The 24,806-nt window shown below is 47.9% G+C and overlaps 1 protein-coding gene across 2 annotated transcripts in view; it reads left to right on the forward strand.

Annotated features, from left to right (window-relative positions):
* Positions 1-24,044, forward strand: part of MSRA (methionine sulfoxide reductase A) — a 372,548-nt gene extending 348,504 nt beyond the window's left edge. For both annotated transcript variants that reach the window (XM_079773103.1, XM_079773104.1), the window contains one exon: positions 23,305-24,044. In XM_079773103.1, the coding sequence (XP_079629229.1) occupies positions 23,305-23,469 (165 nt within the window). In that variant the 3' untranslated portion in view covers positions 23,470-24,044. The remainder of the gene's footprint in view (positions 1-23,304) is intronic.
* Positions 24,045-24,806: the final 762 nt, after the last annotated feature.

Consider the following 24,806-nt stretch of genomic DNA (forward strand, 5'->3'; position numbering starts at 1 on the left):
AAATAATTATGTAAGTTTTCTTATTTGAATAGCATATTTTTAGTTTTTAAATTTATTTCATGTGTATCATCTCATTGATTCTCTGAATAGCCTTGTTAGATTAGCAGAATTCTCACGTCCATTTTACAGATGAGGAAACCAAGGCTCAGAAGGTGTGCAACTTACCTAAAGTCACACAGCAGCTAGGAGATAGAGCTGATTCATAGACTGGTCAGATTTCATACCTCTCACTACCCTTGGGTAATGAACTAGAACTTCTTTCTTCTCCCAGTCTCTCCAGCAAATGGCATCAGCTAAATAATTTCTACCAGGAGGTACTAATGTGAATTGGCTTGTCTAATTATTACCTAATACCATAGTGGGCTGTTGGTCTGAATTGGATCCAGATATTGGTCATACTTCTTACTGATGATAAATCAGTTATCTGTGATTATATATTCCATTCAGTCAATACATGGACTGAGTACTATGTTTAAGATGCTGTCTTAGGCCCTGGGGTGCGTGGGAGGGTGGTGGGACCAATAAAAATGATTACTGCTCAACCTCTGCCTTCAAGTTGGCTTCCAATCAAGTGGAAGAAACCAAAACACACACAGCCACCTAGAACAATGCGATAACGGTGGCAACAAGGGTGAGCTCAGGAGGCACTGGGACACACATTCGGGAGCACTGCATTCTTACCTGGAGAAACCAGGATTGCTCTCCAGAGGACACTCCTGTTTAGAAGCATGACTTGAAAGATGAGCAGGATTTTTAAACAGAAGTAGAAGTGTTTGTGTGTTCGTGTGTGTGCGTACATACACACGTATTTACAAAGGACTGTGGTTGGTAGGGGAGACAGACTGCCTCCCAGGGAGAAAGAATAACCTAAACAAGATCTGGAAGACAGTGTGTTCATTGGGTCAGAACCACAGGGTGTTTAGAGAAAGGAGTAGGGAGTGGAGGAACTGAGATTGCAGCATTTGGCTGAAGCCAACCCCGCTTCTGGGTATCTGCCCGAAAAATTTGAAAACATTGATTCATAAAGACACATGTACCCCTATGTTCATTGCAGTATTATTCACAGTGGCCAAAACATGGGAACAACCAAAGTATCCTTCAGTAGATAATAGGGTAAAGATATGGTACATATTACATACAATGGAATACTACTCAAACATGAAAAGAATAGAAATACTGCCATTTACAACAACATGGATGGACCTTGAGAATATCGTGCTAAGCGAAATAAGTCAGACAGAAAAAGTCAAAACCATATGATTTCACTCATATGTGGGATATAAAACTGAAAGCAACAAGTGAACAAACAAAGGCTCATAGACACAGACAATAGTACATTGGTTACCAGAGGGAAAGGGAGTGGGGAGAGGTAAAAAAGGGTAAGGGGGGGGGAGGGTCAAATACATGATGATGAAAAGAGACTTGATTTTGGGTGGTGAACACACAGTACAATATACAGATGATGTATTATAGAATTGTATACTTGAAACCTATATAATTTTAACTTATGTCCCCCGAATAAATTTAATAAAATTTAAAAAAAGAAACATCAAAATAAATTTGGCAGTGGCCAAAATGTGGAGGAAACATTTAGCCATATTTTTGAGCAGGGGATTACAGTCAGGATGTGTTTCAGAACAATTATTTTAGCAATGGTGAGGTGAATGGAGCAGAGGAAGCAGATATAGAGGCTAGGGCCATTTTAGAGGCTATTGCAGAAGTCTTGGCAGAGCATGAACAAGTCATCTCTGCTTGGGATAAGAAGGTTCATTGCCACTGCCCCTCCGTTTACAATGAACTGTTGAGAATGTCTTCATGTCTGTTGACTCTGATTCACCCTGGGTACAGAAATTACCTTTCAGCACAGACAATTTGAAACCCCCTCTGATCCAGTGAAAATGCATTTGCCTACTTCTGAGAGTGTTTTTCATCTTTTTGCCCTGCATCCCTGAAAAACGTTTAAAGTCCTTGCAGTTGTAGATGGTGTATCTTCTGAGTCTCAGAGGCAAATTATCTTTAGTAAAAATATAAAGTAGCACTCCTAAGCACACAGCCCCTTCCTCTATAAAAGCTGAAATCAGAATCAACACCTCACAAAGATTCCTTTTCCTGTCATCCTGTCATTCTTCACAAGCCACCCCCCTCCCCAAGTGGGGTCAAGCTCAAGAGGGCCATGTCTTGTCTACACTTTGTATTGCACAATTTCTGTTGAAATAACCTATGTCTGAGGCTGCTCACTACCCCCTCCCCACCCCACAAGGGCCCTTAGCTGCAACCTTTTGTCTCTCAGGCTAACTTCTCCTGACTGCGGGGCCAGATCCCCCACCTTCTTTTCCTTCAGGGTCTTTTTTTTCCAGTTGGCCAACTGGTACCAGTGGCCAGTTGAATTACAGGGAGAAGCAGGTATTGTGATTGACTGTCTCTGTGCTGGGTACAGGTGCCAGGCCCCGGAAGAAGCACTCATGCACTTGGTCAGTGCTGCTGGGCTTCACTTTCGAGTCCTCTCTACTCTCTATCCCCGTTTCTTTGCACATTGAGTAGCAAAGGCTATGCAAAAAGGTGCAGCATGTCTGTGGAGGGAGATGCAGCACTTCAGTCACTTCTCATGTTCCTTCAGTGTGATAGGCTGCATCATTAAAGGGAAATACTGTTTGGAGGAAAACCAGATGTGTGTTTAGTGGACATGGGACTAGTGTCTGGAGATTATGCAGTGAGAACTCACATCGTGATCCCCTGAAAGTGTCCTGGCTGGTAAACCTTTGGGAATGATTAAAGGTCATTTCAGATTCCCTGGAGTATGAAGACTTCGGGTATGGGCTGAAGGTAATTTGGGGATTAGAACTTTCTAGAAGGATGACATATTTTTGACAGTTGAAGGACCTTGTCTCTTTACTCAAAGGAACTGCTGCTAGAAATGTTTCAAGACCAATACGTCCACTTAGACCTCAAGGTTGTTAAGTAAGTGAAATTGCCCAAGTCAGACGAAGTTGAAGACCTTGGATATGGCCCTGAAACTGAGGTTTCAGCCCCTGTGTTGACCCCTGGCAGTGGTCAGTCAGGCAGCCTCTGTTTAAACAGAATTAGATGTTTTCTTGCTTCAGCTTTAGGCCCTGGTTAGCAGGGGCCACCATTGCGTGAGGAATTGTGTAGCATTTTTCTTCACAGTACCGCTTCCATTCTGCTGTTAGTAGCAGCAGTGATTACTGGCTTGGCGATGTTTGGCAATCTCCTCATCAAAGTAGCCTAATTTAGGTGAGACCTCTTGGGTAAAGCCTTCCCTTACCCACCCAGCCAAAGTTACTCATTTGGACATTCACGTGCCAAGGCATGAATTCTTGTGTGTCCATGTCCCAGTCGGTGTCCAGACAGTGAAGGTTTTGAGTATCCACTGTGTGCCAGCTTCTGTGCTTTTCGACTCCAGAAATTCATGTAAGGGTTGCCTTCCGTCCCAGCCAGCTAGGAGACTGTCCTAGTCATCCATGGCATCAAATTTGCAGTTCTATTTTAGCAAGTATGTAGGACCTTCTGACCTCCAATCTCCCGCTTGACCTTGCCCTAGAGTGTGTATTTGTCCTGGTCTAGTTTTATTTTTGTAAGCCATCTCGAATGCTTGGGGAATAAAGCAGAAGCATAAACAAACAAATGGACACATATTTAGAAGCTTCTCCAAGGCCCTGATATTGACTCTGGTACTTTGTGGGAATTTAACAAGCATTGCTCAGAGTGAGCTCATTTGAAGTAACAGCAGCCAGCAGACCAGCCTGTTGACCGATAGAGAGTCCAGGAGGCTGGTGTGGGAGACGAGGACAGCCCGGTGTGAGCAGAGCACCAGTGTGAGGCCGAGAGCGTGTGTGCTTCCCCGGGAGCGCCTACAGAGCCGGCTTCAGGGTGCCCACCAGAGATGCCAGGAGGCAGGGGCCACCCCTTTGGCACGTCTTCATCCATGACCGTCCATGGTGAGCTAAGGCAGGACCAGGCCCACTTCAGACGGTGATCTCTAACTTTGAATTGGGAGGCCTGCCACCAGTGAAAGTTGTTTTCTTCTAAAACCTCATGTTTTCTTGCTTTAGATTTCCTTTTAAAAATGTTCCACACTGAACATGAAGATGTTTTTGGAGTGCTGGGTATCTGGGTTGAATATAAATGTGAACGCTTTCTTTGAAGAACATTCTGTTTTCTCAGAGTCTTTAGGACTTTTTATTCTTGTTGTTCTAAATTACGAAAAAAGAAAAAGGCAGAAGTAAAGAAGCCTGCCCATTGTAACAGCTTGGCAAGGAAGAGAGGTGGGGAGAGGCCCGCTGTTCTCTGTTGTGTTAATGTGGACAGCCTTGAACTTGAGTTACAATATCAACACTACAAAAGGTAGTGTAGGTTCAGCACAAAGTAACGAAGACTGGCAATTACTCTGTGGCTTTCATCAGAGCAGATCAACAAATTTGTAATTTAGTATAAAAATCCACCTTGGAGTCTGTTAAAATGTTGGCATCCACCATCCAGCTGCCATCCACGGCGATAGCTTCCATCCACTGCTAAATGGTCTTCATTGGCTTCCCAACCTCGAGAAGCTCAGTTTTCACTCCATCCAGGGGCCCCCCTTATGAACTCCTGGCAGTGGTCAGTCAGTCCGCCTCTGTGGGAATAGGCCTGACGCAATCCATCCCCCATCAAACCTCTGATTAGAGTTGTTCTTTGTGATGAACTAGCTAATTTCTGCCTTTGGGTACTTCCCACATTTGTCCTAGTCTCAGGTCTAGAGCAGGACAGGCCTCCCCTTTTTCAAACGAGAGCTTTCTCTGGGCGCTCATTGAGGTTCCTCTGGAGTGAACTGTTTGCTGGGGCTTAGAAGCCCTTTCTCCTTGAGGGTCCCTTGCCACTGGGATTGCCTTGGCTCGAGACAGACTTGTCACTGTCAGTGTCAGAGTGGGCGCCCGTGTCCAGACAGGGGTTCTGCTCAGGCCATGTCGCTGCCCCTGCACGCTGTGTGGGGAGATGCTGCCTGTGCCAGCAATTCCTCCACCAGCTGCTCAGCCAAAAATAAGTTCTCGGCTGCTGAGGACTGATCTTCCTGCTCCCCTTCTCGGAAGTGGGGCGTCCAGTGGTCTGCCAGCTGGAACTGGGAGATTGGGGAATTTTTTCATTCCAGCTGAAAGGAAAAGCAGTTTGAGGCTTTTCTTTCTTTTTTAACCTTGTTATGTCAAAGGCGTTATCTTGTTCTTAAGGGCAAAAAATATCACCCTGGCTTCTGAATTTGCTTTTAAAATAGCACTGAAATGGTAGGTTCCTGGTTCCTGGCAGAAGCTCCTATCAGGAGCGTCAGATGCGGCTTCCACTTGGGTGCAGGGCGGCTCTGGGAGAGAGCCGGAGGCTGCGCTCAGCTCCGCAGATCTGCTGCCAGCCTTTGGATTGATAAGCTGCCTATTTGCACTGAGGACACGAGCAGCTGCCCAAACTGTGGAATTTTCCAAAGGCTGCAGAACTTTAAAGTGGGAGCTTGAAGTCATTCCTCTATTTAGCAAAAGTGTGTTAACACCTGCTGGGGGCGAGACACTGTCCTCAGATCCCTCGCTGTCTAGGGGGAGAAATGGACAGGGAAACAAATGAGGGCGGCATCACTGTGATGCGTGTTGTATGGTGTCCCCCAGCGCGTTGGAATAGGGGAGACCTGCAGAAATGGTGGTAGTAGCATTATTACTGTTGTTGTTACTAACAAATTACAAAGGATGCACAACACAGCGCATATGAAGGAGCAGCCAGTCTGCTTCAGGTGTCTGGGGGATGATCCAGAATTGTCATAAAGGAGGGGATATGTGAGCTGCTTTGAACACTGATGTGGACCACAGGAGTAAGGACTGCCCTGGCAAGAGGAAAGCAATGTGCAAAAGAATGGCGATTAAAAGGATTATTTCAGGACCTAGCAGCAGTTTCAGTGCATCTAAGGCACCGTGTGTGTGTGTGTGTGTGTGTGTGTGTGTGTGTGTGTGTGTGTGTCTTGGGGGAGTGGGTAGGATGGATTGTATTCCTGGAAATGGGGGTCTTTGAGGAGCAGAGCTGTGGAGGCTGGGCTGGCCCCGTGTGGACCTGGGGCCAGGAAAAGGGGTCAAGGGTAAGAAATGATGAGGGAGAGACTGGAATAAGGCAGTGGTGGAGAGGATTAAAGGGAGAAGGTAGATTTAAGAAAAAATAAAATGGGGGGACTTCATGACCTATGACATATTCAGTCTCTTTGTATGGGGGTGATGGTTATAAGTAATGAGTGAATGAGGGCTGGAGCTAAGAATAACCTTATGGTTTCCCCTCGTATGGTTGATGATGGAACTGAGAGAGGGAAAGCAGGAGTGGGAACAAATGAGGGAGAGCAGAAAGAGAATTGGGTTGATAGTGCTGACTTTGAATGGGGAACCTGCTACCTAAAGGCAACAATGATCTGGTTGGAGGATGTAGGGGATGGGCCTTTGGGGAAGTTACATTGCTGAGGTCGTGGCAGAAAGAGAAGGGTAAGGGGCAGTTTTAAAACGGAAGGCTGACCCTGGCCAGTTGGAGTGTCATCCCGTACACAAAAGGGTTGCAGGGTCAATTCCCAGACAGGGCAGATGCCTGGGTTGCAGGCTCAATCCCCAGTAGGGGTCATGCAGGAGGCAGCCGATCCATTATTATCTCTCATCATTGATGTTTCTATCTCTCTCTCCCTCTTCCTTCCTCTCTGAAATCAATAAAAACATTTTTTTTTAAATGGGCAAAGAACTTTTCTAGACATTTCTCCAAAGAAGATATGCAATGGCCAATAAGTACATGAAAAGATGCTCAATATTATTAGTAATTAGAGAAATACAAATCAAAGCCACCATGAGATACTGCTTTATACCCATTGAAATGGAAAATGGCAGGTATTAGTGAGGATGTGGAGAAACTGGAACCCTTGTGCAATGCTGATAGGAATGCAAAATGGTGCAGCCACGATGGAAAATAATTAGGCAGTTCCTCAAACTGTGTAGAATTACCATATGACCCAGCAATTCCTATCCTAGATATTTGCCCCCAAAGAAATGAAAGCCTTGGGAATTAGCCTGGTTCCCCAGGGTCAATGTCAGGGCCTTGGACACAAATATGTGCTCATTTGTTTGTTTATGCCTCTGCTTTATTTCCCGAGCGTTAGAGATGGCTTACAAAAATAAAACAAGGCCAGGACAAATACACATTCTAGGGGAAGGTCAAGCGGGAGACAAAGGTGGAACACACACACATGGAGGTAGAAGGTCCTATACAGTTGCTAAAGTAGAACCACAACTTTGACTCCATGGATGACTAGGACAGTCTCCTAGCTTTGAGCTGGGGACAGGGAGCTTCGAGCTGGCTTTGACATTCAAGAGAAAGGCTGTCGGTAGCTCTGTGGAGAAAAGCTTTTTCCAGAAGTGCCCACAGCATGTGCCTTATGTGGCCCACAGAGGCCCATATGTGTGTGCTTGGCACAAGCGTGGGTGTTCATTAAGACCTCACAAAGTTGAAATTGGGAGAAGTAGGAGCATGGCTGACTGGAGGCACATGGCCGGACTGGAACCCCAGCTCTGTGTCTACCAGCGGGGTCTCTGGTGAGTAGAGTTACTTCTTCAAGCCCTAGTTCTCTGAGGTGGTGAACAGGGATAAAAACTGAACCTGACATATAGGACTGTTGTCAGGAATTTTAAAAATCGGGTAGTTAGCCCTAGCCAGTTGGGCTCAGTAGATAGAGCATCAGGTTCTACTCCGGTCAAGGGCACATGCTCGGCCTATCCCCGGATTTTATATTAAAAACCAGGTAGTAAAATACAGCTAATGAGAAGATAATACACAACAAATACTTGAGAACATGCTGGGCAGGGGGACAATAACTCACTAGAGAAAATTTTTCATTAAAAGTTATTACAGTATTCGAGGTTTTTATTTCATCATAATGAGTAAACTTTGTTTACCTAAACAAAAATCCTTCAGAGGACCCAGCCCTGAGCCATGCCACCCTCTGATGCTCATTCAAGGCGTCACCTCACCCAGTGACACGATATGATGTCTTGTTCCCAATAGGGCCAGAGACATGGAGTCACTCTTGTTCCTCCGTGGGCGGTGAGGCCGGGATCTCACCTTGGGAGAGTCTGGGCTCAGACCTCCAGGGAGCAGCTGCCTGGCATTTTCTCTTCCCAACTGCGAATCCTGAATGCCTTTCTCCCCAGCTCCCGTGGCAGGTGACTGTCATGCCTGGTCCCGGAGTCAAAGGCAGTGTCGCTCCCCCCTCTCCCCCCCACCCCACTTCCTTTGCGGAAGTCACGGAACGACCAGGATTTCGTCACACCCCCTCCTAAGTGGGATGGGCTTCCAAGTGAACAGTTGGCATTCCTGTGGGGACAGGCCCTGTGCGCCCTGAAAGGCCACCCCGGGGCGGGGCTGCCTCCCCTCCCTCACCTACGCTCTGCCATCAGCAGCTGTTTGCGACAGGTGCTCAGGCTCTCCACGGCAGATGGTGACCAAAATGGGCCTGTTGGCAGGTTGTACCACACGCCGCCCTCCCATCGCACACAGTGACGTGCATGCAAAAACGTCTGAGCTCTCGGCTTTGTTCTACAGGCGCCTGCCTTGGGTTTCAGGTGACCCCGGGGCGCTCATTCCAGAGGACGCCCTTGGTCTCAGGGCCACCCCCTCAGTCTGAGACCCTTCAGCATTTGGCCATGAGACATGAATGGGGCACGTGCCTGCTCCCAGGCACAGCTTTCTGACTCCTCCATTCTAAGACTGCATATCTCCTCGCCAGTGTTTGCCCGAGAATGTGGCTGTTCCCCCTGGGTGCCCCATGACTGCTTTGGGCTCAGCCTGGACCGGAGGGCATGAAGGCCAAGCTGCATGGGCCAAGGTCGCAGGCCGCTAGATGCAGAGGTTGCACTGCGCTTTGCACCTCCATCTGTTTCCCCAGTGCAGCCCTGCAAACATTGGATGAAGAGATGGGAGCAGGGGCTGCTTCACTGTGGACTGGATCCCAGATACACCGGGAGTCTTGTCTTCAGAAAATAGCAAGTCATGGCTGTGCCCAGTGCCAGGGCGACTGAGGTCTCGAAGCTCATTCCTGGGAGAGAGCCGTTGTGCCCTCCAGAGGACCCCTGCCCTGAGCAGAGTTGCTCCCTTCCCTGGCAGTTCCCTCACCCTCTAAGGATCCGGGCATTGCTGGGGCTGCCACCCAGCTCGGCCCACAGCCTCGCAGGAGCCCCGCCTGCGCTGTGTTTGGGCTGCTCATTCCAAACAACTAAGCAGCCAAGGCAACCAGATGAGGTGACATCTGGCTCGAGACTGCTGCCAAGTCACTCCTGTTCCATCCCTGGCAGGAAGGAGGTGAGCTTTCTGTGCCAGATTCTTAAAAAGAGACAATAAAAATGTGTGTTCCACGCCCCGCATTTTTCTTCTTTTTACCCTGACTCCCCAGCTGTCACTTTGCTTTCCCTGGAACTTGGACACCTTAAGGATCCAAAACCATCACTATTTTAGACCAGACTTTAGTGCCTGGTGGTGAACAAGGAAAGCATTGGCGTAAATGATGTGAATGGGGTGGAGTGGTGGGGTTCAGAGGTGAACTCTAAGGGGAAATGCCCACAAGCACACACACACATACATGCTCATGCACATACGCATGCACATGTTTGCACACGTACACCCACATCACCCACACATGCTCACACACACACACACATGCTCACACACACACACACATGCTCACACATACACACATGATGGATCGTGAGGCAGGTTTCAGAGGGTGACAGAGAGGGCTGTGCACTGAGTGTTTGCCATGGGTAAGCTCTGCAGTGTGCGAGTTTCTAGTGAACTGAATAGGCTCAGAATACGACTATAGGAACTCAGTACCATGCTTCCTGCTCAGTATGGAGGAGAAATAGTAATGATTTTCACTGCGTCTGATTCTTCATAGAGTGTCAGGCACAGCCTGGTGCCTGTGGGCCAGGATCGAACTGGAATCCAGACTCATCCACTTGTGCTGGGTGAAAGGGAGAGGGGTGCATGCACTCAGCCAGGCAGGCTGAGAGAAAGTCTAGCTGGCGGGCCAGGTATGGTATCCAATAGCCATAGCAACTTGATAGCTGTGTGACCTCGGGAAAGTTACTTAACCTCTCTGAGCCTCTATTTGGCATCTGGAAAATAAGAATAATAGCCTTTTAATAATTGCCTTTTAAACTTTGAACAAACGTCTCTACAAGGTAATATTGCCATTTTAATTTTAGAGAAGAGGAAGTTGAAGTACAGAAAGGCTAAGTGACTTGGCCAAGGTCATTCAGGTAAGTGGGGTATCCTGACCCAGAAGGGGAGAGGAGGTGGAAGGGGATGCTCAAGAGCAAGCAGGCTAGGACTTACTTCAGGAATGTCAGCAGAGTGGGCAGCGAAGCCTAGGGCGTGCTGGCATTACCCCCTCCATGCTGCCACCATGCACTGCCTGCTTACCTTCAAGGCATCCTCTTTCTCTCTTGGCATCAATTAAGCTGGCAGCCTACGCCCTAACACAAAAATGTGTTATTTTTTCACATGTGACCTGTGTCTCTCTCCTCTGTGCTGGTTCCTTTGATTTCTTTGAAGTGTGCAGAGGTTTCTTTATCTCTTTGAAACATCTTGTTGTTGGATCTACTTTTGTGGCCAGCTGAGAACTCCTTGAAATATATCCAGTCCCAGGAACCAAGGTGAGACTCATGCTGAGAAGGGCCTTGAGTCTCGCCTTGTCAGATGTGACATTTGCTTTGTGTCATTTGTGAATGTGATAAACAAGGCATATATTTCACAGTGTAGAGGTGGATGTAACATACCCTTGCTCTCACCGTCAACCTTTCATCAGGCCCCCCTTGGTCCTGGTCAGGGTCAGGGATAGATTTTCGGGTCATGAAATGAGTCAGCAAGACGGGATGGAGGGCCGTGGCAACAGCCCAGACAAGGTCCATGGTGGCTGATCCTGGGAAGTGTCAGTGCGGGTGGGGCGGGTTCGTGCCCCATTCGGGATGCAGTGTCACGATTTGCTTGGTAAACGTGAATTGTTACAAGACATCAGACCGGGGTGAGTTGACAATAGCAATGAGATGTATGGCTTGGGGGACATGTGGCTGATGATGTTGTGTACCAAGAAAGGGGACAGGAGAAGATGAATAACTTTAGGAGGAGGAGAAGAAGAATGGCTCCAATTTTGGATGTGCCAAGGCTGAAGCTTGCTGGGGGGTGAGGGATGAGTGGCAGGTTTCAGTAAGCAGGTAGAGAGAAGGGTCTGGATCCCAGAAAATAGAGAGTCTGAGTTATCATTGGTCTGAACAACACATTGGCATCTAGCTTGCATTTTCATGATCACTATATTTATATTTGAATGCCTGTTCTGCATCTTATGATGATAGCATTCAGAATCCTGATCAGATATCAATTCTGAGAGTTTCATCCAGGACCACTTAAATCTTTAAGCGACTCTGGCAATGCAGAGATTCTCTGAGTGGATTAATAGGATGCAAAGAAGAACCAATAGATATGAACTTCTTAGACTTTCAATAAGAAGCAGTGGATAGGCTGACAAGCTTTTACACCAAATTCTCATTTTGTTTCAAGAGTAATCATGAGATGAGGAACACAGCAGAAAACCTGTGTTGTCACCGACAGGGACCTGTCTTACTGACAGGAAACAAAAGCCAGAGATAAATGGCCACATCTCGGGGGGCGGGGAGTATAAATATCAAGGTTCTCAGGATCATGTCCTTGGAGAAGCCTTATTTTGCTCTTTATAGTGATAGTCAATGGGGAATATGTAATTTAAACATCCAGGTTTTCAGATGATGTTAGTCTCTTTCATCATATGGAAAGTGGGTAATGTGAGTAAATACTCTGCCATGGGCCCGGTATATTGTAACACAGTGTACTAAAGTACTTTTTAGTTAAGAATGGGCTCCAGAGTTGGACTGCCTGGGTTCAAATCCTGGCTCCGCTCTTCTCTGTGCCAAGTGTCCTCCTTACAGAAACGGGGATCACAATGGGTCTTTCATCAGAGGGGCTGTTAGGAGTAATGCATCCAGGACGGGCCTGGCCCAGAGTAAGCACTCAGCAAAGTTGTCAGTGTCGCCTCTTAGCTCCTCTCCATCTCCACCCTCCCCCGACGTGCACATTCTGTTCCTGGCCTTACAGAGACCTGGATTTTCACTGACGTCTTAATAGACATTGATCAAGATATTTCTTCATAAAAAAAAAAAATCAAAGGAACAAAGGTTATCCTCAAAGACCTGTGTCCAGATTCTCCTCAATGCATGCCAGTCCCATCCACGCTGTGCAGCTTGTGACATTCAGTACTGGAGTGGGCGGAGAGCTTGGCCATGGGCCACCAGCGCGCTGGTGTGGGACATCTGCTCCACAGGCTGTGTCTTCATAGTACCCAAGCTCTGCATGACATGTGAACATGGGTTGTGCTGGGGGAAAACAAGAGAGAGCGACATGAGGGTTCAGTTAATGAGGCTCTGTTCTTCCCACCTTCTCTGGGCATATATCCCTGCCACCTCAAGTCCCGCAGTGTGACATTCCAAGGGCTCCAAAAGAATCATAACATCTTCAGAAACAATAACACAGGGTGAGTTGTGCTACTGAAATGGAACATACTATTTTGAATGTGTAATCTCATCTATTCCTTAAAACAGTGCTGAGAGGTCGGTCACCTATCCCCATTTTGCAGACAAGAAAAGGCCAAGCCTCAAGGTCACGTGGTTTGCTAGAACCAGGGGTAGAACTTAGACTCCTCTTGTCACATCCATCTGTACAGACATGATTTACTTGAGGGCCCCTGGAGACCTTCTGAGGAAGTTTTGATACTTAGAGATACAAAGTGCTCCTTTAAATATAAAGTGCCGTTGTCTTAACTCCAGTTAACATGGACTTACATCACCTCAACTGGTAACCACACCACTTACATTGCTTTACCAAGTTTAAGTTGTATAATTATCTTATGTTCTTGCCAGCCTCTCTCGAGGGAGTTCCAGTCCTCCTGCTGGTTCTGAGCCTTGAAGAAAATTAAAATTATGCGTTGGCAAAGAGCACCCATAGCCCTTTTTCAATTCTTTCTTTTTCGTTTTCCCATTTTCCCCTCCCATCCTCCCGCCCGCCCTCCCTTTCCTCTCTAGAAAAAAATCCTGACTGTACTTCATTGCTAAGAAGCTTAGACAGCCTGAATAGAGTCTCCGTTAATCCAGACCCCTCCACCTTATCTCCACTCGGGTTTTACTTTGCCCTTTGTTAACTTATTAGCAATTAGAGAGCCAAAGAATGAGTCCTCCAACGTTGCCGCTTAGAAGTTGAGATGGTGGTGCCCAAAACCAGGAAGCAGCGTGCCGGTCACCTGCAGCTTCTGGACAGCACGCTGACAGTGCCTCAGGGAAACAGCCTTGCGGGCGTCCCCCACTTACCACACCGTGCCATTACAGAGCCTCAGCGTAAAGGGACAAAAGCTCCTTTCTTTCTTTCTTTCTTTCTTTCTTTCTTTCTTTCTTTCTTTCTTTCTTTCTTTCTTTCTTTCTTTCTTTCTTTCTTTCACATCATTTTATATCCTCTATCATGTGAGGCTGGAAGCTAAAGCATTAAAGCAAAACATATCTTAAATGAATTTCTCATAGAGCTTATATTTTATTTTATAGTCCTATTTTTAGTTTCCTCTGATTTAAAAAAAAATCCCAATCATTTAATTCTCAGCCCTAGACAAGACAGTGTGAGGTTACCCATATTTCAGCCCTAGGGAGAATTTCTGCTTGCAAGCTGGCTGGCCTGTTTGCAGATGACAGATGTGACCTACTCCAGGGCAGAGAACGTCTCGAGGGAGGTTTTAATATCTTAATATTGAAATGAGCACAAATTTTATTGTCTTAATCAGTGGATAAAAAACCCCAATAAAGTTGCTCAGTCTCATTTTTTTAAACTCAGTGTAAGAGGATTTTAAGAAATTGCCATTGCTTTTTAAGCTTCTCTGTTCAGAAGATTCTTCCCACAGTTGTGAGGATAGGTGGTCACACGGCGGTCTGTTGTGTAGACACTGCCACTCGGCAGGGAGAAGGTGTGTGCTCGGATGTGTTCAGAGTGGTTGTACTTTGTGTTTGAAGGGAACAGGACTTGTCTTTCATCACTTTGCATGGGCTCAGGCACAGGCGTATCCATTTAAAGTGCAGCAGAATCTTTTAATGTGAACTGCCTTCTTTCAGAATATATGTTGCTTTAGGTTGCATTGAGGAATATTTTTATGAATGAAGAAATGATTTATTTATGATAATTAATGGACTTTACAAAGTCATAATGAACATGTTTCAACCATTTGTTTGAACAAATAATTTTATTTATTTTATAAAAACCTGATGTGTTACATACAGTCATTCTTGTGTTTTTCTTAATTTAATCCAATTTAAAACCACATTTCTTAAAAGGGAAAGCTCCTCAATTGCACGGGCCATGTGTTATTCAATTCTGGTTCCCTGGTACCTTGAACAATGCCTTAAAGGGACACATTAGTTTCTTGAACTAAATTGAAAAAGAAAATTGCCTAAGGAGTCATATGTGTTTATGTGTACATATGTGAATAGATATAGATATAGATATAGATATAGATATAGATATAGATATAGATATAGATATAGATATAGATGATATAGCATTCAATATAAAATAGAAAGCATTATGTTATATAGGTAAAGCCAAGATGCTCAATACCAGTGTCTCTGTGCAGGGGTTATGCATTCAAAATTATTGTCAAAACTCAACTATAAAGAATTGTCAAAACTCAACAATAACAACAAATTAATTTTAAAAAATAGGTAAAATATTTGAACAGAGATGTCACCAAAGAAGATATACAGAAGTCAAATAAGAACATTAGAAGATGCATAGCAGTATCTGTCATTAGGAAAATGCAAATTACAACCAAGTTGAAAGACAATTCCTACACACCAGTTACAATGGCTAAATTAAAAATAGTAAGTGCTGACAAGGATGCAGGGCAAACAGTGCTAGTGGGAATGTAAAATGGTACACCAGATTGGGAAACCATTTGGAAATTTCTCAGCAGATTGAATATGCATTTGCCATGTGACCCAGCAATCCAACCCCTAAATGTTTACCTAAGAGAATTAAGATTTATGTGCACACAAAAACCTATACTGGAATATTTATAGCAGCTTTATTCATAATAGCCCCAAACTGGAAACAACCCTAATGTCCTTCAGTTGATGAATGGATATCCAAACTGTGCTATGTATTCAGCCGAGAAGGCCCTACTATCTCACCTCTAGCTGACTTTGAGGCCCTGTACAGGCAAAGAGAAAACGATTAGGCAGAACTAAAAGCTTCTGAAGCCACAAAGCTCTATGTTTGCTCCAACGTACACACAGCCAGAAGGTGAAAGACATTGCTTCACCGTATGTAAGGAACCCTGACTATTTGCTAACCGTGTAGAGATATCAGTGTCCACATGTGAAAGGGAAAAAAAACTTTACAGAATTAGCCCAGGAAAGTCACTAACCAATAAACAGCAGCAGCAGCAATAACAAACCGATTTTCAGATTTACATTATATAATTTTAAATGCCTAGTTTTCAAGAAAAATATGAGACAAAGAAACATGGAAGTACAGCTTACTAGACAAAGACTTTAAATCATCTATTCTAAACTGATGTGAGCTATTATGCTGGAAGAACTAAAGGAAACTATGTCTAAAGAATTAAAGAAAAAGCGAGAACAGTGTCTCACCAAATAAAGAATATCACTAAAAAGATAGACATTACTTTTAAAAAAGAACAGACTAGAAATTCTGAACTAAGTAGAACAAAAACACACAAACCAATCACTAAAGGGGCTGTGTTGTCAGAAGAAAGATGAGGCTGTGGAGATAAGTTCATTGAGATTATTCAGGCTGAGGGACAGAAATGGAAAAAAATGGTGATTTTTTAAAAATATATATATATATATTATTGACTTTTTACAGAGAGGAAAGGAGAGGGACAGAGAGCTAGAAACATTGATGAGAGAGAAACATCGACCAGCTGCCTCTTGCACACCCCCTACCGGGGATGTGCCCGCAACCAAGGTACATGCCCTTGACCGGAATCAAACCTGGGACCTTTCAGTCCGCAGACCGACGCTCTATCCACTGAGCCAAACTGGTTTCGGCGATATTTGTTTTTTTATAGTGTGATAATTTAGAAAAGGCTCTGGAACTCAAGGCTCAAAGAGAGAACATTTTTAATAGGAGGGCGAGCCCCTAGCTTAACTTCTCATTTTACAGTTGAGGAAACTGAGGCCCAGATGGTAGAAAACTGCCCAGTGATGGACATGGATGTCTGCCTGTTCTACAGTTGCAGTGGGGACCGTCCCAGTGGACCCCAGACTGCCCCAGTTTTAGCGCTGACAGTGCCACATCCTGAGCAGCCCCCTAGTCCGGGCAAGTCATGACCCGTGGCCACTCTGCAGTTCACATCCGGATGAGTCCTCTTTCTCCGAATCCCTGAGACTTGGGCATGAAGGAGAAATGGTGGCATTCAGAAAAGTTCCTTTTCCTCACTGAATTCAGTGCACTAAACTGAAGCCGCTGGCATTTTGCTTTAAGTCCCTTTCTATTCAACCTTTCAGAATGAAGGAGCTTTCCTCTTTATGTAATCTGCATTTCATCCCCAAGGTGAACGCCAGTGTCCTTGGCTTCCTCTGGAAAGTGACAAGTAGGTTCCTTTGTATACTAAATGCGAAGGATATAACAAAAACAGCTGATGGTTTTTTACTTCAGATATGAAAAATAAGTTAATTGATTACAGATATGAAAAAGCAATTACCACCCTTAGAGCTATATACAGGAGAGAGACAGACAGACAGACATTTCCTATAAAAATGAAAGCCATGAAAAGAAAACTCATATAGGAAACGTCATTTTCATAGGAAACGGAATTCTTTTTCAGAACCGCAGTCCTCACAGGAAAGATCAGATCCAGAGAAAGCAGCAGCCCTTGAACGTGTGATTGACATTAGTATCTCATGGGTGCAGGAAGCACTGTGAAGCCAGAGCAAATGGGCAGTGGCACCTTCCAGCCATGCAACCTGACCTCTGGGGGGAGGGCAGGGGATGCTGGTGACCTCTAAGGCCATCTGCCACGCTGTTGCCTGGGGCAGAGCTTCTCAAATTCTAACATGCACTTGGATTGCCTGGAGATGATTGTAAAAAAAAATTGATTCTGATTCAACAGGTCTGGAGAGGGACCCCATTTTGCATTTCTGACAAGTTAACGGCCCATCGTCCACACTGAGGAGCAAGGGTGAAGCTCTGAATCCTTACTGGCCACACTGACCGCCCCTTTCCCCCTTCTCTGCTTGTAGCTATCATTTTATGTTGCAAACCAAGAAAAATACCCTTGCCAGTCAGAAGGCACTTGTGATTTACCTCGAGGGTGAGGAGGGCACAGAGGAATGGATAATGAAAGCTGCAGAGTCTGGGAAGGGCAGAGCACAGGGACACGCCACTGCTCTAAGAAGCCAAAAGCGTCCCATTTAGAGGCCACCATTTGCATCAGCAGGTTTTGTTAATGGACCAAATTAGATCTAACTGTGTCACCTCTTTTTCTACTCTGCCTCCCTTCGTCCCACAAAGCTGTGAAGGGTCAGTGCCGCTCCAACTGGGCCCCATAGAGGCCACGGCCCCTTTGGGCACTGTCCTTGTCATGTTGCACAGTTGTGCCAGGGGTCTTTCGCTCGCCCTGATTTGTCGCCCTTGCTGTGCCAACAGTCCCTGGTGACTCACAGGGGTGATTCTGTGTTCCAAGCCTGGAGCTCCTGTAGTTCCAGAGTTCACCGTGGGCGGGGCAAACCTGCTTCCCGCACACCTGCCATTTTGTGGGTGCTCTGGGCCATCCTGAACTGGAAACGCATGAGCCTCAGCTCAGCTCAGAATAGATGGTGTTTCTCTTTCTGGTGGTTTTCTTTAAAAGCCATGCCAGTCATTTTATGTCCTTTCCCAGAAGTTCTGATTGATGGCAATCTGGTCAGCCAGAAGCTGCCAGTGGAATAAAACTGCTGACTTGGGCACTGGCCTTGGCTGAGCTTATTAAGCTTCAACAATGTGTGCACGTGCGTGTGTGTGTGTGTGTGTGTGTGTGTACACGCGTGCATGTGCGCACGCTCAGGATAGAAACAGCATGGAATTCCATGCAGTTGGATCCGGGAGGAACTGAAGGGGTCTCTCAGTTCCCACAGGAAAAGTAGGACCCAAGGAGTGGACTATGCCCGGTACATGCTCCATGCTGCCACTAGAGGGCGCAGTGAGCAACAGAATCCCTGCCTCCGGTGTCCTGCCCCACAGCCTTTGTCTCTAAGGCGGGCCTGTTGGCCTCTGGGCAACAGTTGCAGGTGGAGTTCTTAAAAGTCAAACCCCAATTTTCTGTGGTTTGAATCATAATTTGGATTTCAGTTTATGGAAACATATTTCTCACCATTAAAATATTTTTCAAAAGTGAGCTTAAAATAAAATGAAACACACATTTATACTTTATGAATAATTATCTAAAAACCCAACACTCAAATAAGGCTAAAAATTCCTTGAGTGGGTGGAGGAGGTGGCATTAGCCTGGCCCAGACATAATGAGGCTTTAAAACACATGAATCTGATGAGGTTGGCACTTGGATCCCTTCTCCCGCTCCTGCTGGCTTTCCCATTGGCAGCACAGCCGTTTCTCTGGTGTGGGGCTTCGCTGTGCTTGAATTAGTATCTCTCTTAACAACGTCCAATTAGATATGCCTGTGTGTTTCCAGAACCCTGTGAATGGGCAATGGGCGGTGGTCATGATGGCTTAGGACTTGGTGGTCCCTTCTAAAGATTCTGTATACTGGGCCATGGCTGGTGAAGATGGAGGCTTACATAAGGAGGGTGAGATGGATGGGCAAGCTCTCCTCCAGCCTGGGGGTGATGGGAAAGAGCCAGTACTGTTGTGTAGTTACAATATGCCAGGTGCTATGCACTTTTTATGCTTTATCTTGGATTCTCACAATAGCACAGGGAGCTGGGTGTTGTGCCCCATTTTACAGACAGAAAATCTGCTTCCGGAGCGAAAATGATAAGAGAAAAAAGTCATAGGAGGCTTCCTGGGCCTGTCTGAGAAAGGGTGAGGTAAGATATGTGAGAAAGCATGACCGATTCCATGAGGTGACCTTCCAGAGATATCTGAACCAGGTGGCACAGCCTGTAACATCAGCAAGAAAAAATATGCCACAATCAAGACATGAATAAGAGGGGGAGATAGAAGAATGGGGGGTGGGGCGTTAGGCCCAGATCAGCTCTTCCTCTGGAGCTGTCCTGGCTGAGGAACCTAGCAGAGAAGGGGCTTGAGGGGCTGGCTTGGCAGGAGGGCGGGGGAGATGACCCAGCCTGGAGAGGTGGAGGACGGGCTCTGGGGAGGGGAGGACAATGCAAAACTGGCCATCACAGACAAGATCTAAATAAGCAGAAAGGCCGGGAAGGGGCCCTGGATCCCTGGCACTGCATCCCGCTGGGTGTGTCTGAGCAACAGGCCCTGGGAGGTGGCTGAGGGGAGTGACTTCCTCTTGCCAAGTGAGAAAACAGATGCCAGGCTATGGGGAAGAAGCGAACATGGAGACCAGGTGGGATTTTTCCTTTGCCTGCTTCCTCTTCTTTCTTATCCGGTTTCTTCAGTGCATTTTTGTCCCCCTGCCCCCAGTTTTAGAGCCACAGCTCCGTGCTGAGTGGCGGCCTCAGCCTGGAGTCGCTGGCCCAGTGGGGACTGCAGGCCCGGGGGCTCCAGCATGTGTCTGACACACGGACAAGGCCCGTCCAGAATGTCCCAGGTGAAGGGGAGGTGGAGGAGGGCAGCATAGCCCTGTTTCTGTGGATTTTCATCACTGTTGATGGTGTTTGCCTCTCAAATAAAAGTGAATTGTCTGCCATCTTGTGGCAGAGGCCTGGTACTGCCTGGGCCCCGCCTTGAGGCCTCCCTTTTCCCACTGCTCTCCCAAAGCAATGCTGCCCCACTGGGCTGGTGGGTGGGTGGGAGGTCAGTGAGAGCTGGTGTGGGGAGGAGGAGGGAGCCTGGCCATTTTGGCAATAGCGTCACAGGCTCCAGGCGCCAGCCTCAGGTAGAGAAGCTTCTTGGAAGGCCGTCCTTGTTGGTACAGGGAGGACTGCTATCTGTGAAAGGGAAGTCCATCCGGCGGGCAGTGCCTGAGGAGGTGATCCCCAGAGAGGACAGAGCCCACGTGAGGCAGGTGAGCAGAGAGGTGGGCAGACCTGGAAGCCAGCCATGGCCCTGAATTATGGAGACAGAGGAGGGTGGAGGATCTCAGCAGTGTGGCCATAGTGGGGGGAATTCTGAGGTCAATATCTAATGTCATGCAGAATGTGGAAGACTCATGTCAGTGTTCGCCCACCGTCTTGGGGTAGGAGCTGGAGGGGCACAACTCCCCATGGCTGTGCCTGCAGCAGTGTGAGTGGAGGAGCTCAGAGGGGAGGGGAGCACCCCCATGGCTGTGCCTGCAGCAGTGTGAGTGGAGGAGCTTGGAGGGGAGCACCCCCATGGCTGTGCCTGCAGCAGTGTGAGTGCAGGAGCTCAGAGGGGAGGGGAGCACCCCCATGGCTGTGCCTGCAGCAGTGTGAGTGGAGGAGCTCAGAGGGGAGGGGAGCACCCCCATGGCTGTGCCTGCAGCAGTGTGAGTGGAGGAGCTCAGAGGGGAGCACCCCCATGGCTGTGCCTGCAGCAGTGTGAGTGGAGGAGCTCAGAGGATATGGGAGCACCCCCATGGCTGTGCCTGCAGCAGTGTGAGTGGAGGAGCTCAGAGGGGAGGGGAGCACCCCCATGGCTGTGCCTGCAGCAGTGTGAGTGGAGGAGCTCAGAGGGGAGGGGAGCACCCCCATGGCTGTGCCTGCAGCAGTGTGAGTGGAGGAGCTTGGAGGGGAGCACCCCCATGGCTGTGCCTGCAGCAGTGTGAGTGGAGGAGCTCAGAGGGGAGGGGAGCACCCCCATGGCTGTGCCTGCAGCAGTGTGAGTGGAGGAGCTCAGAGGGGAGGGGAGCACCCCCATGGCTGTGCCTGCAGCAGTGTGAGTGGAGGAGCTCAGAGAGTGTCCCTGGGTTGCAGACTTAGTGAGGGTGTGAACTGCACTTGTAAATCCCAAATTCTTAGGAACCAACCTTTTATTTGGAACTTGGGTACAGCTACAAGAAATAAGAGATGATTTTAAACCCGCCCTAAACAGTCCCTGGCTCTCTGAATTTGGGCCAGGAATGCCAAGTTCCAACCTTGCATCATTTTCTTCCCACAAGCTCTCAGCCTGGACACCCCACAGACCTGGTGCTTATCATCGTCTCTAGAATCCTCCCTGCCACAGCCACCTCCTGTCCCAAAGGCATCCTTCAGTGGCGTTTCTTAACGTGCAAATACTAGTGATAAATTAAGTGAATGCGTGGCCACTGTACACATTGGCGCTGATCCATTTTCCATCACAATGAGGGCCTTCCCAACTCTAACTCTAACCAGGACAGTTAGGCCATCCCAGCTTCTCATTCTCACTGACATTCTGCGTCCTGAAAACAACACAGGCAACGAATGCTGAGTTAGCCGGCCTTCAGTCACGGAGGCAGAGAGCATGTGAGGTTTTTGGAGCAGATGGATTTTGCAAATGGAATCTGGTGCTTCCAGAATCGTTAGAAGGCCGTGGGAGTGAAGGGAAGGCACCCCTGGATGTCAGGATATCAAGAGTTACAGAAATCACTAGAAACCATTGCCGGTGACGCTACTCGGCAGCGTAGGAGTGGCAGCTCTCAGGAGGAGCGGCAGTCCGACGTGTGCTCTCTGGATGTCCCTGTGCCCATCCTCACAGCCACACCTTGAGTGCCCTCGGGGACCCCCATTCTCCCTGGACCTGGCCTGCCAGGTCCCACCAGTGCCTCTCCCGTAAGTGGCATCTAAACCCGAGGGCTGTGGCAATAGAACCGGGACACGGCGTTTCCAAGCTTCCAGCTGATCCAATGCCAGGGCGAGCCGAGAATGCCCATATCGGACACACACTGTTAAAGACAGATGATGATAATAGAGCTTCCTTCAGATGGCTGTTGTGAGGCTAATGTGAAGCCTCGGTGCAGGGTGCGGCATATGGCGAGCCCTCGATAATTGCTGGTTTACAAAAAAGTGTCAAAACTGAAATCAGAATGGCTGCTTGTCGTTATTTCTAACCCCTGTAAGGAGACTGGCTGCTCCTGAGCCTGGGGTCCAACCCGCCCGCTGTGGCGAGGATGCTGCCCCTCCCCATCCGGCCTGCTTGTCAGGTCCTCACTGGGCTGGGAGGAGGTTCAGGAGAAAGGTGCAAGTTTTCAGGGGGAAACTGTGGCAGGGAATCATGCTGAATATTAACATGGGATTCCCGACGCTCTGCAGATGTGAGGACTGACGGACAGTCAGAGATGGGTCCATCCCCTTATGGAAGCACAAGCCCCAGGCCCTGCCTGGCACCCCTGTCCAGAATGGGATCACACAGACGCTGGGGCCGAGTCTCTGTAGCCTTGTGCTCAAATGCTGCAGGCAGCCTGGAACAGGAAGAATTGGGGCACAGCTGAAATCCAAACGGGAAAGCAAACAGCTAAGATCCATGGGGAACAATGTCTGTTTCTTAATCCGTCTCCTGCTCCAAATAGGTCCGCTCTCCTCCCCCAACTTGTGTTGACGTGTCTGTTTCTTTCCCTGGCAGCAGGTGCCACCAGGCCTTCAACTAGGTCACGGGGGCGGTGATGAGCCCACACAGGCCCTCAGGCCACGTCCTCCCCTGACCCCACTCCCCAGGCTCCCAAGCCTAGAGTCACAAAGCCCAGACCCCAAGTGATCTCCTGCTGCCCAGGCTGTGTCCCTGCTCCCTAGAACCACAGGGAGCAAGTGGGGGATCCTGTGAGTGGGCAGGGGCCGTGAGCTGGGGGCAGAGGGCAGCCCTGGGTGGTGCTGCAGCCCTCCCTGCCCCGTTCTGCAAGTGCCCCTTCATCCCCTCCCTGCAGCCCTGCTGAGTGCCCTTGGGGACCCCCATTCTTCCAGGGCAGCCAGGGAGCCACTCGCCCCTGCTGTTTCCCCTGGGAAATCAAGGATGATATAGCTTGCCCAGAATAACTCAGCTGGGAAGTGGCAAAGCCCAGGCCCACAAGGACCAACTGCACATCTCTAGCCATCAGTGTCAGCCTTCCTCCCAGCCCGATGTGTCCGTCCCTCTGTCTCAGGACCATCTCTGCCCAGGATCAGGTCCTGATGGTGCCTTTCTCCACACAGGTCCTGTCAGAGAATGGCTATGGCCCGATCACAACCGACATCCGGGAGGGACAAACATTCTACTACGCCGAGGACTACCACCAGCAATACCTGAGCAAGAACCCTGACGGCTACTGCGGCCTGGGGGGCACCGGGGTGTCCTGCCCTCTGGGCATTAAAAAGTAACATATCCCCATGTGGCTGGCCCTCGAAGTCACAGCCAAAACGCTCCAGACAAATTGAGTAGTTCCATGCTTCACGTCATTGGCTTTTAGAAATGCAGGAAGCACAGAGGCCTTGGTAAACACCTGGTTTATTGAGGTGTGATTTACATGAAGCACCATGCCAATTTGATACCACGTAATTTATCTCCTAATCAGCTGTGGTGGGAGTAGAGCTGTGAAATTCTTTGGATCACTTGGGGTCTGAACGAGGATAATGAATATGCTGTGTTCACTTTTCTCTTGCTGGGGTGCCTGCCATGGAAGCCAGGGAAGGAGAGGGAGACTGTGGGCCGGATGGAGCATGCTGGAAATCCTCCATCTGAGCCCGGCCCCCTCACATGCCCTATGCCCTCCAGTGCCTTAAAATTTGCAAACATTTATAGCCTCAACGAATCATTCCCTGAAATACTTTGATCTCTGGCCCTGCACATGTGTAAGGCGCTCTCTCTCCTCAGCTCTCCTGAGGCAGAGAACATGGGCGTGAGCTTGATGAATTCTAACACCCTGCTTACAGCTATGAGAATTGCTTGTTTTAATAAAGGCTACAATCTAATAATACAAACTGTGTGATGTCTCATCTGTCTTTTACTCGTTCAGGAAGGATATTCCTAAGCATTGTAAGATAGAGGCCTGAGTCATTCTCCCCCAAATGGGAAATGAGATTGAAATTTTTGAAAAACATGTACACCTCTGGCTCCTTGCAACTTTAGTAAGAATAACTGGTTTTCACATACATGATACAGCTATCACATTGGGCACTATGCTAGATCAGTCTTTATACTCAAGACAAGAAGAGGTAGGGGCCTAAGCAGTCAACATGTAACCACATGAATAAAGAAGACAATTGTGGGCCCTGAGAAACGACATGGAGGTGATTGGTAGGATGAGGTAGTATTGTATCTGAGGTTGTGTCTGAGGTTGTGGCCTCAGCTACACTGGTCAGTGGAGGCCTCTGTACAGTGGTGAAGCTTAAGTTGAGACCTAAATGATCTTAATGATGCGAGGGAGACACTGAAACACAGGTTGTGGGAGGAGCGCAGAGCTATGTGGGGCAGGAGACAGATTAGGAAATAGACATTCTTCCCCATGGATCTTAGTCTCTTTCTTTTCCCTCTGGGATTTCTGCTGTGCCCTAAGCACAGATATACCTCATCCCCGTCAGCACCCCCACTTTGGTTGCTGGAAGGAAATGCTTTCCAAATGCAAATGGCCAAAGACAGAAAGGAATGTGTGGTGATGGAGAAACAGAAAGGCCGGGGCTGAAATAGTGTGAATTGATAAGGATGGAGCCCCCATAAT

The sequence above is a fragment of the Cnephaeus nilssonii genome, assembly GCF_951640355.1.
Source record: "Cnephaeus nilssonii genome assembly, chromosome: 5".
NCBI lineage: Eukaryota > Metazoa > Chordata > Mammalia > Chiroptera > Vespertilionidae > Cnephaeus > Cnephaeus nilssonii.